Source organism: Mobula birostris, chromosome 12 (genome assembly GCF_030028105.1).
Source record: "Mobula birostris isolate sMobBir1 chromosome 12, sMobBir1.hap1, whole genome shotgun sequence".
Taxonomy (NCBI): Eukaryota; Metazoa; Chordata; class Chondrichthyes; order Myliobatiformes; family Myliobatidae; genus Mobula; species Mobula birostris.
The window spans coordinates 46,864,437-46,879,243 of NC_092381.1; the positions used below are offsets into that span (position 1 = coordinate 46,864,437).

General features: G+C 41.4%; 1 protein-coding gene across 1 annotated transcript in view; it reads left to right on the top strand.

Annotated features, from left to right (window-relative positions):
* Positions 1–747: 747 nt before the first annotated feature.
* Positions 748–14,807, top strand: part of LOC140205901 (nardilysin-like) — a 74,458-nt gene continuing 60,398 nt past the window's right edge. The window contains exons 1-3 of the mRNA XM_072273753.1: positions 748–1,164; positions 7,814–8,039; positions 10,506–10,587. Coding sequence (XP_072129854.1) covers positions 1,016–1,164; positions 7,814–8,039; positions 10,506–10,587 — 457 coding nt within the window. The 5' untranslated portion in view covers positions 748–1,015. The remainder of the gene's footprint in view (positions 1,165–7,813; positions 8,040–10,505; positions 10,588–14,807) is intronic.

Genomic DNA, 14,807 nt, shown 5'->3' on the forward strand with positions numbered 1-14,807 from the left:
TGTAGAAGGATTCTCATTGTTGTTTCCGTAAGAGTTTTGTTTTTTTTTCCCCAGTCAGGGTTGTTAGCCCTGAGCTGAGCCCCCGAACCTGGAGGACCGGTCTCTTAGTCTGGCCTCTACCCTTTGACCTATTTGGCATGGATGACCCACCAAGAGCCCTGACTCCAGCCAAAGTAGTTCTCTGGGTCACTGAGGCACCAAAGCCTCCAAACCCAAAGACGAGTTTCAACATATCCAGTATCTGGAGAATTCGAGGTCAACATCCAGTATCTGGAGAATTTCTTTGTGTTTCCGTTTCCCTTTCCACAGATGCTGCCTAGCAAACTAAAAATTTCCCAACCTTTTATATCAACAACAAGGCATTTTACATTTTCTCGAAATTCAGAATTAGTACCGGCTGGAGCTCCCCATCCCTTTTCTCTTAGTCACAAATTTTGCACGTGAGACTAAATAAAACCGTTTTCTGAATAAGTTGTGCTCTACGACATTAAACTAGGGTCACATCTTAAATGTTACATGTGTAAATTGACATAAAAAGAATAAGTTAACAGAAGCTGTTCTGATGCTAAGGGTAACTGAGCTTACCGGACTACCTTTAAACACTGACAATAGCTACCTTGCAGCCTAACGTTATGTTCATGATTGACGTGCCGGACAGCCGTATAGATTTGTCGTTTTATATATAAGCACCAATGGCCATCTGGTGGGCGGGATCATGCCGTGAACGGTTTGGCTGGCGATGAGTGGAAACGGCGGGGTCAGGTAGGGGTCAGCGAGAACGTCTTCCTGCTGGAGATCCCGTGCCACGCTGCATCCTCTCCCATTCACACCCGGCTCTTGTCTGGACCTTACCACGGCGCTGGTTACGTCTCTTAAAGGATCCTTTGCATTATTTACGTCGTTTGCAAGTTTGGTTGGCCGGAGGTTTGGGCCGAGGCTTTCGGCGGCGTGCGGGAGTCAGCGGGCTGCTGTGAGCACGTTCTCCGTCTCCTGGGGTGAGCGGCGCGGCCTGGTTATGCCGGTCAGGAACAAGTCCAAAACGGCCACCAGAGACTCGGGCCAGAATGTAGATAGTGCTTCGGAGGAGGAGGAGGAATTTAAGCCTGAGAATAACCGAGGCGATTCGGACATTGTCAAATCTCCTAGTGACCCCAAAGAGTACAGGTAAGGAGCGGTGGTAGCCATGCCATTCTGTTTAGGGCCTACACCGGCCAGCGATGGATAGGGAGAGAGTAGCCTGCCAAAGTCAGAGGGCGAGTTTCGCCTCCGAGAAGGATGGCAAATTTTCTTTTTTATGTCACTGAGAAAACACTCATGTTAAATCATTCTTGGGACATAAATATGGGAACTGATAGTGAACGATCCAAAAATCGGAGGGAGATGTCTTTGACAGATCTTTCCCATGGAGAAGTTTTATCATTTGGTTACAACGAAGATCAGGATGCAAGTTGAGGATTGCTTCTGGAAGGCACTCAGATCGAAGTTCATTAGATTTTCGTTGATAACCTCAGATCTTTTAGAACACCAGAAGACGCAATGACTGCTGTTTAAGTAATCGTTATGTGATTTCCAAGTAGCAGCCCCGAACTGAATTGGGGAGTATTTTAATTATTTTTCACAGGCAATTATATGCTCCAACGTTTTCATTTTAGTCCCGTTTCGTTACTGGCGTATTTCATTTGCTAAGCGATTACTACTATATGAACATTTCCCAACTCTGTAGTGTGAGGACTTTAGCTTAAACGGTGTCCGGAAATTATTTAGAAAATTGGATTATCAGCAGAATTTCGTTGAGAGAATATTTGTGAGTAAAATATGTTTGGAAATAACAATGACTAACATTTATAATTCAAGGAATGGTCGACCTTGAATTTGCTTGTGACAATTGTGAGTTGCTAATCTCTTAGTTAATATACGTTAGCTGGGATGCTTTTTTATATATTATATATGTTTATAAGGTTGCAAAAAATAAAATATATCACAGTATGTATTTCTTAGATATCAGTGTGTAAAGTTACCAACTGTTCTGTGCTTCATTAAGCATCACCTAGATTTAAAATTGTTTTAAAAATCTCATCTGTGCTGAGGAAACCTGTCCTGTTGAGCATCCTTTATTGCAATTGCTCAATTGCTGCTGAATATACCTAATGCCCAGACATGGAGTTATCTCTCCAACTTGAAGAAGACTTTTAGGAGTTATTCCATGTGTGTATGATGGTTCTCTCTGTTGCCATTCATTTAGCAAGAATGCATTATGAAAGCTGTTGCTGAAAGCCTTTAAATACTTGTTAGTTGAAATTGTCCACTGAAATTCAGATCTATGTTGCCTTTATTGATCCATGTGACTGAAATGTTATCTGCAGAATTATTGTCAAAAACTGAGAAAATCTGCAGATGCTGGAAATATAAAGCAACACACACACACAAAGTGAATTTTAAAAACTGTTGGCCCAAAAGTTGTGGCCAGATTTGCAGTATGATTGTGGCACTCTTGATATTTTTGTGCAAGGTAGTGAAACATTAGGCAAGACATATATATGGTTAAATGCAGAAAAAAAGATACAGTTGCTGTTGGAGATAAGATAGATAGGTCCTTAGGGCTCAAAATGGGATATACCCCAGGTTATTGAGGGAGGCAAGAGATGAGTGCTAGGGCCTTAACCATTAACTTCATGTCCTCTCTAGCCACGGGCAAAGTCTTGGAGCACTGGCAAGTAGCTAATGTTAACATTATTCAAAAGGGAAAAAGGGATGATCCTGGAAACTGTAGACAGGTGAGTCTCGTATCAGTGCTAGGGAAGCTATTGAAAAGAATTCTTATCAATAGGAATTATGAGCATTTGGAAAACTATGTCCTACTACAAGGTTCCTTATGATAGGCTAATCCATCGAAGACAAGGTCAATGGGACTTATTCTGGCTGGAGGTCTGTGACTAGTGTTCTGCAGGGATCCATACTGGGGGCCTCTATTATTTGTTATATAAATGACTTGGATGAGTGGGTTAGTAAGGTTGCCAACTACAAAAATTGGTATTGCAGGTAATGTAAATGATAGTGCTAAGCATACAGCAAAATATAGATCTGTTGTAAATATGCAAGATGGAGTTTAACCTGACCAAAAGTGTACTTTGGAAGGTTATGCTGAGGTATAGATAGAGCAGACAGACCACTGGTATCACTTTCTCAGAGTTGAAATGCCTAATACTCGAGGGCATGCATTTGAGGTGAGAAAGTTCAAAGGAAATTTGTGGATCAAATTTATTTACAGAGTAGTGAGTGCTGCCTGGGGTGGAATATGGAAACAAATACAATAGAATAGAAATTTGGTACAACTGAAGGGCCTAATCTTGTGCTGTACTGTTTTATGGAGATGTGCCATTTGCTATTAGTTTTGTGAAGATATCGTGTTCTTTGCCTCAAATGGCATAAGTACTGTGACGTGCTCATCCTTGGATGATAGATCTATTCCTCAAAGTCTTTTAAAGAGTAAGTACCCCTTTGATATTAAAATAAATCACTATCATTAATTTTCTGTAACACTGGAAATTGTAGATGTGTAATGACATTTACTTGTTGAACAATTCTTTAAAATAACAATTCTCCACTTTTTGTTAATTCTCAGAGCTTGTGATGTCAGCTTCACAATATGTCAACCTCATAGTTAAGGAGAACATGTGTTATCAACTTCCTTTATGCGCATCTCATGTTCCATGTTCCCTCACTGCACATCAAAAGATAGCGCTTCTCAAAACCTGCCATACAACATATCATTGTGATTTAAATTTTCATTCATTCACTTAGAGATACAGTGTGAAACAGGGCCCTTCCAGCTCAATGAGCTGCACCTCCCAGCAACCCAACTATTTAAAGCTAGCCTAATCACAGGACAATTAACCAGTACGTCTTTGGACTCTGGGAGGAAACCGGAGCACTTGGAGAAAACTGTGCCCTCACGGGAAGAATGCACAGACTTTTTCTAACAGAAAACATCAGAATTGAACTTGGACACCCTGGGCCGTAGTAGCATTGTGCTAACAACTACGCTGTCTTACTCATTTCCCCTCTCTCCTCCATATTCCAGCTTCTGCTCCCTTCCTTCCCAGTTCTGATGAAAGGTTTCAAATGCCTCCAGCATTTTGTGTGTGTTGCCCAGGGTTTCCAGCACCTGCAGAATCTGTTGTGTTTATGTCTCAAAAACTGCTGATACTTTTTGTTACATAAAACATAGAATAGTACAGCACATTACAGGCCCTTCGGCCCACAGTTTTGTGCCGACCCTCAAACCCTGCCTCCCATATAACTCCCCTACCTTAAATTCCTCCATATACCTGTCTAGTAGTCTCTTAAACTTCATGAGTGTACCTGCCTCCACCACCTACTCAGGCAGTGCATTCCATGCACCAACCACTCTCTGAGTAAAAAAAACCTTCCCCTAATATCCCCCTTGAACTTCCCACCCCTTACCTTAAAGCCATGTCCTCTTGTATTGAGCAGTGTGGTCTGGGGAAGAGGCGCTGGCTATCCACTCTATCTACAGGTTTACCCCGCCATCCGAAGGTAGAGCGTTCCTATGAAACGGTTTGTAAGCCAAAATGTTGTAAAGCGAAGAAGCAATTACCATTTATTTATATGGGAAAATTTTGAGAGTGTTCGCAGACCCGAAAATAACCTACCAAATCATGACAAATAACACATAAAACCTAAAATAACAGTAACCGAGAGTAAAAGCAGGAATGATATGATAAATACACAGCCTATATAAAGTAGAAATACTTCTCTACAACGATTGCCTGCACAGATCTCTGTAGCGAAAATCTCACGCAAGCGCTGTTGGCATAAACGCGCTCTCCAGTAACCTTTAAACTATGAGGCTGCCAAATCTACCAAATATCACGTTAAAGTACACAGGCTGTATAAAGTAGAAATAATGTACATACAGTCTAGTATCACTTACCGGAATCGGGAAGACAGCTTGCTGAGCAGACTGATGATGGTGTGTTAGACTGAGTCGTCGCAGGCTGGGTGGTGCAGTGGCCCCCACCCTCCGGGCCGCCAACCCGATACATTGCCGCGAAGAACGCAGCAGTAGCCGGGAGGTACACAGCACATCTTTAAGAAAGAAGCCAAAATAAACATGCTAATTAATTAGATGCCGCCGACACATAATTGTCAGCCCAGATCAGAGGTGATGCAATCGGAAATCGGCACTGATCTGGGCTGACAGTTACGTGTCGGTGGCACCTAATTAATTAGCTTGTTTATTTCAGCTTTTTTCTTAAAGATGTGTTGTGTGCCTCCCGGCTACTGCTGCATTCTCCGCGAATCGGTACAGTATCTGTCCGGGGCCCGGGTGTTGGGGTGGTGGGACACTGGGGTGTCATCTCATCGTCAATCAGGGCAGGCAGCTCATCTTCTCCTATGACTGCCCGCCTCGATGCCGAAGGTCGAGGTTCATTGTCTGCTGTTTCTGACGTGGAAGGCTTGCTTGACTGCTGAGCCTTGCGCATTTTTCTATCATACAGTTGTTTGTAAGCACTCAAACCATCCTGCAAGTATCCCCTAAACCTACATACCCTTTCAAAATTAAAGTCGTACTTTTATCATTGCAGCCAAAATCTCACGTAGTTGCTTCACTTTCTGCATTCGGTTGAATTCGGTTTCGATTGTTATCCTTTCCTTTTCCAATTGCATCAGCTCTACATCTATCAGTTCTTGGTCATGGGATGCCAAAACGTCTTCAACATCATCTTCGTCAGCTTCCACAAGCCAAACTCACTTTGTCCTTGCTTCGTTCACCACGATCGAAACGCTTAATTACGTCTAGTTTTACACAAAGTGTAACACCCTTACGAGCTCTTTTAGGCTTTTCCAATACCTCAGAACTCATCTTGCTAACGGCTGCTCACAGGCACGTGTTTAAGCAATGCCGAAGGGAAGTATTCATTGAGGACCTTGCTCACTTCCACAGCCTCCAGGCACATCTTCCCACCTTTATCTCTAATCGGTCCTACCTTCACTCCTGTCATCCCTTTGTTCTTCACATAACTGAAGAATGCCTTGGTTTTCCTTTACCCTACTTGCCAAGGCCTTCTCATGCCCCTTCTTGCTCTTCCCAGCCCCTTCTTAAGCTCCTTTCTTGCTTTCTTATATTCCTCAATAGACCCATTTGATCCTTGCTTCCTAAACCTTATGTACACTGCCTTCTTCTACCTGACTAGATTTTCCACCTCACTTGACACCCATGGTTCCTTCACCCGACCATTCTTTATCTTCCTCACTGGGACAAATTTATCCCTAACCTCCTGCAAGAGATCTCTAAACATCGACAACATGTCCACAGTGCGTTTCCCCACAAAAACATCATCCCAATTCACACACGCAAGTTCCAGCCTTATAGCCTCATAATTTGCCCTTCCCCAATTAAAAATTTTACTGTCCTCTCTGATTCTATCCTTTTCCATGATAATGCTAAAGGCCAGGGAGCGGTGGTCACTGTCCCCCAGATGCTCATCCACTGAGAGATCTGTGACCTGACCCAGTTCATTACCTAGTACTAGATCTAGTATGGCATTCTCCCTAGTCGGCCTGTCCACATACTGTGACAGGAATATGTCCTGGACACACTTAACAAACTCTGCCCCATCTAAACCCTTGGAACTAATCAGTTGTCAATCAATATTAGGGAAGTTAAAGTCACCCATGATAGCAACCCTGTTATTTTTTCACCTTTCCAAAATCTGCCTCCCAATCTGCTCCTCTATCTCTGCTGCTACCAGGGGGTCTATAGAATACCCCCAATAGAGTAACTGCTCCCTTCCTGTTCCCGACTTCCACCCATATTGACTCAAAAGAGGATCCTGCTACATTACCCACCCTTTTTGTAGCTGTAATAGTATTCCTGACCAGTAATGCCACCCCTCCTTCCCTTCCACCCCCTCTCTATCCCTTTTAAAGTACTGAAATCCAGGAATATTGAGAACCCATTCCTGCCCTAGTGCCAGCCAAGTCTCTGTAATGGCCACTACATCATAATTCCATGTATGTATCCAAGCTCTCAGTTCATCACCTTTGTTCCTGATGCTTCTTGCATTGAGGTACACACACTTCAGCCTTACTACCTTTACACCGTTTACTCTGCTTCTCTTTCCTCAAAGCCTCTCTATATGTTAGATCTGGCTTTACTCCATGCACTTCTTTCACTGCTCTATTGCTCTAGGTCCCATCCCCCTTGCAAATTAGTTTAAACCCTCCCGAACCATGCTAGCAAACCTACCTGCAAGGATATTGCTCCCCCTCGAGTTCAGCTGCAACCCATCCAATCTGTACAGGTCCTACCTTCCCCAGAAGAGATCCCAAGGATCCAAAAATCTGAAATCCTGCTCCCTGCACCAACTCCTCAGCCATTTGTTACCTTGATGTAACAAATTGTGGCCTCTTCAATTTGCAGATGAAGTGTTGCAGCATTACTTAAGGTGTAGGTAGGCAGTGTACAGAATTGTTAGTTAAGTACCTAAGTGTATGTACCATTCTGAATCCATTCAGAATGAAATTATTTCATTCTGCTGAAGAAAGTGGGCCAAACTTGGAAAAGCACTTCGGGCAAAAGTGAAGGTGAAAATGAAGTGTAAAGTTTTTGTATAAAAATTTAAAAAAAAGATGACACTATCAATTATAAATGTGATTAAGAATGAATAATAAATATAAATGAATACAATATTTTGTGATCTTTTATCATTTTAACATGGCATATCAAGTAAAGTATATTTTTGTATGGAAAAAGTAATTTGTTATAAATGCTCTCAATGTATTTCAGGTATATCGAACTAGAAAATGGTTTAAATGCACTCTTAATCTCGGATATGTCCATTGATAAGTCTGAACCAGATAAGCAGATTGAGGAAGATGAAAGTGATAGTGATGATGACAGCTCTGAGAGTTTGTCAAATAATGATTCTGCTGAAGATTCATCAGGGGACTATGAAGAAGATGAATTTGAAGATTCACAACATTGTATTGGGAAAAAGAAATCAGAGAAGCAGGTAAATTTTTTTCTTTAACCAACACCTGTGAAGTTTTAAGTACTTTAAGATTGCTGAAAGAATATGCATTCATGATCATAAAGAACCGGTAGTTCTTTAAAGTCTGTGATTGTAGAGTGAAGGGTTAATTCTACTTTTCAGTATCAGTAGAATTCCATTCTGTAATCACCTGGGTAGAGATGTCATGATCTCCAGAACTAGTTTTGATCATATGTGGGAGTTGGGGGCTGTTTGGTGAGAAGCTTCTTGCATACTATATTTTTCTTAATTGGTTAGGATCCAGTTCTGGATTTTATTCTTTACAAAGAATATATGGTCTTGGAAGGGCTGAAAATATGAACAACTGTGGAAGAAGGCCTTGATGTATCTCGGGTGTCTTTTCATGTTGATAAGTGTTTATCCACTGTGATGAAGTGTTTTGAGAGGTTGGTGATGAAACCTATCAACTCCTGCCTGAGAAGTGTCTTAGATCCGCTCCAATTTACCTACCGGAGCAACAGGTCCATAGCAGATGCTATTACATTAGCTCATCAGTCAACCTTGGAACATCTGGACAGCAAAGGTGCATACATCAGGATGCTGTTTATCAACTACAGCTCAGCATTCAATACCATCATCCCCTCAAAACTAATCAATAAGCTCTGAAACCTTAGTCTCAATACCTCCTTGTGCATTTGGTTCCTGGATTTCCTCACTCGCAGACTCCAATCAGTTCAGACTGGCAACAACGTCACCTCCACAATCTCCATCAGCACAGGTGCACCACAAGGCTGTGTGCTAGCCCTCTGTTCTACTTGCTTTACATTTGACTGTGTGGCTAAGCACAGTTCCAATGCCATATTCAAACTTGCTGACGACACCACTGTTGTAGACAGAATCAAAGTTGGAAATGAGGAGGGAGATGGAAAATCTGGCTGAGTGGTGTCATTATAAAAATCTCTTATTCAATGTCAGCAAGACCAAGGAGCTGATTGTAGACTTCTGGAGAAGGAAACCAGAAGTCCATGAGCCAGTTCTCATTGGACGAGCACAGGTGGAGGGGGTTAGCAACTTTAAATTCATCCTGGGCCTAGCACGTAAGTGCAGTAATGAAGAAAGCATGGCAGCGCGTCTACTTCCTTAGGAGCTTCCGGAGATTTGGCATGAAATCTAAAACTTTGACAAACCTCTCTATAGAGAGTATATTGTCGTGGAGAGTGTATTGACTGGCTGCATCAGACCTTGGAATGGAAACATCAATGCCCTTGAAAGGAAAGTACTATAAAAAGTAGTGGATATACCTGTCCATCGCATGTGAGGTCTTCCTACCATTTGAGCCCATCTATATGAAATGCTGTCGCAGGAAAGCAGTGTCCGTCATCATTGACCCCCCACAACCCAGGACACGCTCTCTTCTTGCTGCTGCCATCAAGAAGAAGGTACAAGTGCCTCAGGACTCGCAACACCAGGTTCAGGAACAGTTAATTCCCCCCGACGATCAGCTTCTAAATCAAAGGAGGTAACTTCACTTGCCTCATCATTGAAATCCTCCTTCAACCAGTGGATTCACTTTCAAAGACTCATCTCATGTTCTCAACATTTATTATTTACTTATTTAATATTATTATTTCTTCCTTTTATATTGGCACGGTTTGTTGCCTTCTGCACTCCGGTGAACTTCTAGTTGGGCAGTCTTTCATTGATTCTGCTAGGGTTATTATTTTATAGATTTATTGAGTATGCCAACAAGAAAATGAATCTCAGGGTTGTATATGGTAACATAACAGTACTTTGAGAATAAAAATTACTTTGAACTTTGATTGAAAATGTGTTGAAGGAAAGTGTCTCGAAATACTGTGTTTAAATCTGAAATATCGACACCTACCCCCCCACATAGATACTGCCCAACCCGCAACCTGCTGAGTACTTCCAGCAGTTTGTTGCTCCAGATTCCAGCAATTGTCATTCACTGCTGTTAGTCCTACTCTTGTTTTAAGGCCCAAATTATATCTCCTTACACTTAGTAAATTGCCATTCTTTGGTCCAACTCCCTAACTGATCACAATCTCTTCGCAATTCATTGTAACCTGCTTCACTGTCAGCAAGATCCCCTAATTTAGGATCATCAGTAGACATTCTAGTCGTGCCATGTACATTCATTTCAAATCATTTACATTCATGAAAAATGAAGGGTCCCAGCACTCCACTAGTGACAAGACTTTGGACTCTGTGTTACCTTTTCAGATTTTTGTATTTGAATGGAATGTTACACTTGTAAACTATGCAAAATATCTTATTGTTTTTTTAAAGTGATTAGGCATTCTGTTTATATATAATAAAGGACAAACAGTACTCGTGTATTGTCGCCAGGAAATGTAGAATATTCGTTTGTTGGTTAAGTTTATCGTTGTTGCTGCAGGCAAATCTTTGAATACTCAGAGATGGGGAAGACTGTGGAAATATTTCTAATAATTTCATTGTTTGTAGTCAGCAGCTGCCCTTTGTGTTGGGATTGGAAGTTTTAGTGATCCCGATGACCTTCCAGGATTAGCACATTTTTTGGAACACAGTGAGTTAAGCTTTCAGCTTTGATATTTGAGTGTAATCCTTAAATGCTTTACACATTGATACTATGTTTTTTATTTCATAACTAATTCTGAAATATGGCATGATTAGTGTTGGGTGGTCCATGATTTAATGTGAACTCGATTATATTCAATGCGATTTGATTTTTTGTGCAATGTTCATGTAAGATTTTAATGAATCTGGATAATATACTGGTATATTTGACAAGTTATTAAAGAAATTAATTGGTATTATTCAGTGATGACCTGAATTTTTTTCAATGTTTTGATCTTCTGTGGCTTGCTTGTATTTCCGAGCAAACATGAAGTTTGAAACAGAATATTTGCATGTTGTTCGAGCTCATAGGACTAGATGTTTCAATCCTTTTGATAAGCAGATCCTAGCTCAGGTCATGGCATAGATTTCTTGAGGTGGGGCTTGGTGGGTGGCAGATGACCAGGGGTCATCAGGTGGGCACCCTCCCCTTCATGTTTTGTGAGTGTAAGCCAACTACATCTCCAGAGGGCTCAACGGTGTGACCTGGTGTCCCAGGTGTGCTCCCCATCACATCTGGCTGCCCATCGGTCATTTTGGGGCTCAGCTGCCATCAGTTCTCTTTATCCATAACCAATGGCTGCTTCACTCTGCCACTTCTGAGAGGTCTTTTATAGCCCTGGCCTTGGGCTCCCAATCCCTTCAGCAATCTGACCATGGGAATACCCACGAATCCTCTGCAGCCAACCTCTACTGGGAAAGTTTGGACCTTCCATCCACGCTGCTTAGCATCTGTGGCCAGCTCAGCGTATCTTACATGTTTCCGCTAATACCCCTCGCGCAGATATTTGCTGATCTGTCATCTTGTTTGGCTTGCCATTTATCTTGCTACAATGCTGAATTCAAACTGCAGTATGGCTCCATTACCTCATCTCTCATTTATTTAATTCTTTCCAGCAACTTAAACCTTCCCTGCTTTCTGTGTTACTACAGCATCTTCTCTAGTTGCAGTTTTCATGCATTTTGGAATACCTTTCTGTGTTTCCTTTCTGTCAAATCTACTTTGGTCTTCATTCTTGAACCCTATCACTTCTCATTTTGCTGCTGCTCAGTGTTCTGTTATTTTCATTTGGAGTAATATTTGTGTCATCTATGCATGGAGTAGGAAGAAATTGGTGGTTGTCTTGAATGTTTTAATTTGTATTTACTTGGAAGACAGGACTGAGGCAAAAAAGTAGTGAGGCCATAGTCCGGAACCGGATTACAGAAGTGGAAGTGCTTGCTGTATTGAGGCGAATTTGTGTGGATCAATCCCAGGGCCTGTTCCCTCAGATCTTGTTTGAGGGTAGTGCAGAAATTGCAGGGGTCCTGGCAGAGATATTTGAACAGTTCATAGCCATGAGTAAGGTGCCAGAAGGCTAGAGGATAGAAAATGTTATATCATTCAAGAATGGCTTGAAGAATAAATTGGGAAATTATAAACCGATGAGCCTGATGGAATTTGTGGCAAATTACTGGACATTTTTGTAAGGGAAGGTATTCCGAAGATGCAGGATTGTTCAATCAAAGAAGAGGATATATTCTAAAGGAAGGATGAGGCACCATGGCTGACTAGGGAAGTAGAAGAGTTTAAAACCGAAAGAAAGTACATATAATATAGCAAAAAGTAGCAGCAAAGCAATAAGATTGGGAAGCTTTTAAAGAGCAACGGAAGGTAACTAAAAAAGCAACAAGGAGAGAAAGGATCAAATGTGAAGGTAAGTTGAACAATAATATAAAAGAGGAAAGATTTCTCAGGTATATAAAGAGTAAAGTGAGTCTAGAGTTGACATTGGAAAGCTGGAAAATGATGTGTGGGGCAAAGAAATGGTGGATGAACCAAGTATTTTGTGCCAGCTTTCTCTGTGGAAGACATTAGCAGCGTGCCATAAATTCGATAATGTCAGGAGGCAGAAGTGAGTGCAGTTGCTCTTACTTCCCAAGCTTAAAGTGCTCTGGAAGCTGAAATATCTGAAGATATACAAGTCACCTGCATCAAATGGACTACACTCCAGGGTTCTGTAGAGATTCTTGAGGTATTAGTAATGATCTTTCAAGAGTCACTGGATTCTGGAATGGTTCCAGAGGACTGGAAAATTGCAAATGTCGCTCACTATTTAAGAAGGGAGGGAGGCCAAAGAAAGGCCAGATAGTTTGACTTCAGTCTTTGACCAGATGTTAGAGTTCATTATTACTGATGAGGTTTTGGGTTACTTGGAAGCATGATAAAGTAGGCCAAAGTCAGCATGGTTTCCTTGAGGGGAAATCTTGCCTGACAAATCTGTTGGAATTGTTTGAGAAAATAAAGGGTAGAATATAGAAAGGAGAGTCGGTGAATGTTTACCTGGATTTTCAGAAGGCCTTTTACAAGGAGTTGCACATGAGGCTGCTAAACAAGATATGAGCCCATGGTGTTTTAGGAAATTTGCTAGCCTGGACAGAAGTTTGGCTGATTAGCAAAGCAGAGTGTGTGAATAAAGGGGGCCTTTTCTGGTTGGCTGTGGGTGACTAGTGGTGTTCTGTGGGGTCATTGTTGGGTCTGCTACTTTTCACATTATACGTTAATGATCTGGATGAGGGAATTGATGGCCTTGTGGGTGATAAAGATAGGTGGAGGGGCAGGTAGGGAGTCTTCAGAAGGACTTGGACAGATTAGGGGAATGGGCAAGTGACAGTGGAGGGAAGAGTATGGTCAGGCACTTTGGTAGAAGGAATAAAGGTGTAAACTTTTCTACATGGGGAGCAAATTCAGAAACTGAGGTAAGAATGAATTTGAGAGTCCTCATGCAGGATTCCCTAAAAGTTTCCTTGAAGGTTGCATTACTAATAGGGAAAGCAAATAAATTTTGGGCATTTTTTTTCTACAGGACTAGAATATAAGAACAAAGATGTAATGCTGATGCTTTATAAGGTATTGCTCAACACAGATAGAGTATTGTGAGTCCCTTACCTAAGAAAGGATGTGATGGCAGTGAAGAGGGTCCAGAGGAGATTTATGGGAATTATCCTGGGAACGAAAGGGTTAATGTACAGGATGATGAGTGTTTGGTTCTGGACCTATACTTGCTGAGAGTTTAGAAGAATGAGGAGGAATCTCATTGAAACATATCGGATATTGAAGGGCCTAGTAGAGTGGACATGGAGAGCATGTTCCAAAATGGGAGATTCCAGGACTAGAGGACATAGCATCACAATAGAAGGATGCCTCTTTAAAACAGATATGTGAAGGATTTTCTTTAGCCAGAGGGGGTGACTGTGTAGAATTCATTACCAGAAACAGCCATGGAGGCCAAGTCACTGGGTATATTTAAAGTGGAGGTTGATAGTTTCTTTAATTGGAAGGGTATCAAAGTTGTGGGATGAATGGTTGGTGGCATAGGAGATTGGTGTTGAGATGGAAAATTAATCAGACTTGACTGAGTAGTAGAGCAGATTCAATGGGCAGAATGGCCTAATTCTGCTCTCTTATGGTCTGAATGGATAGGATATGAAAAAATAGTGCATTCTCGTTAATTGAGCCATTGGTTAATGGGTGCAGATGCTTATTTGGGACATCTTAAAGAATAAAAACAAAACAAGAAAATAGCTGTGATTCCCTCCTTCTATTTGGGGCACTATGCCACTTAATTGGGGCAGAAGCTTATTGCTGAACAGTTTCTAACTAGCGTCCATCGTATACTTGCATGGCCATTAGTCACAATACCATGCTTAGGTCGTTCAGTTTTTAAGTAGCAGCAGTTGCTTGTGTTTGTGTTCAAAAAGCAATGATATATGTCACTGATAGTTGGCAGGAAATATGCAGGAAGACAGTTTGGAACTGTTTTGCTTCTGTGGTTTCAAACATTCGGGCTTGGAGATACCAGAAATGGTCAGGAGTGAAAATGAAATTATTTCACTACTTCAACAATCATCTTGAGTGTTACAATGAAAATGAGGATTTGGAAGGTGCAACTGTCTAAAGCATTGTATGAAAGCCGTCCATTATCTGCACTTGTCTGTACTGATTTTGTTCATTTACAGTCAATCAAAAGAACATGACAGATGAATTCCTCTGTAAATAACTTTTAGAAATGAGTACATAGTATTATAGTTTTAGAGGTGTTGCTAGAGTTCTAATTCATTCTTTATTTCATTTAAATACATAAATTGTTATTCAGTTAAATGGTGGTTTGTCTTTTTTTATACCTGTTA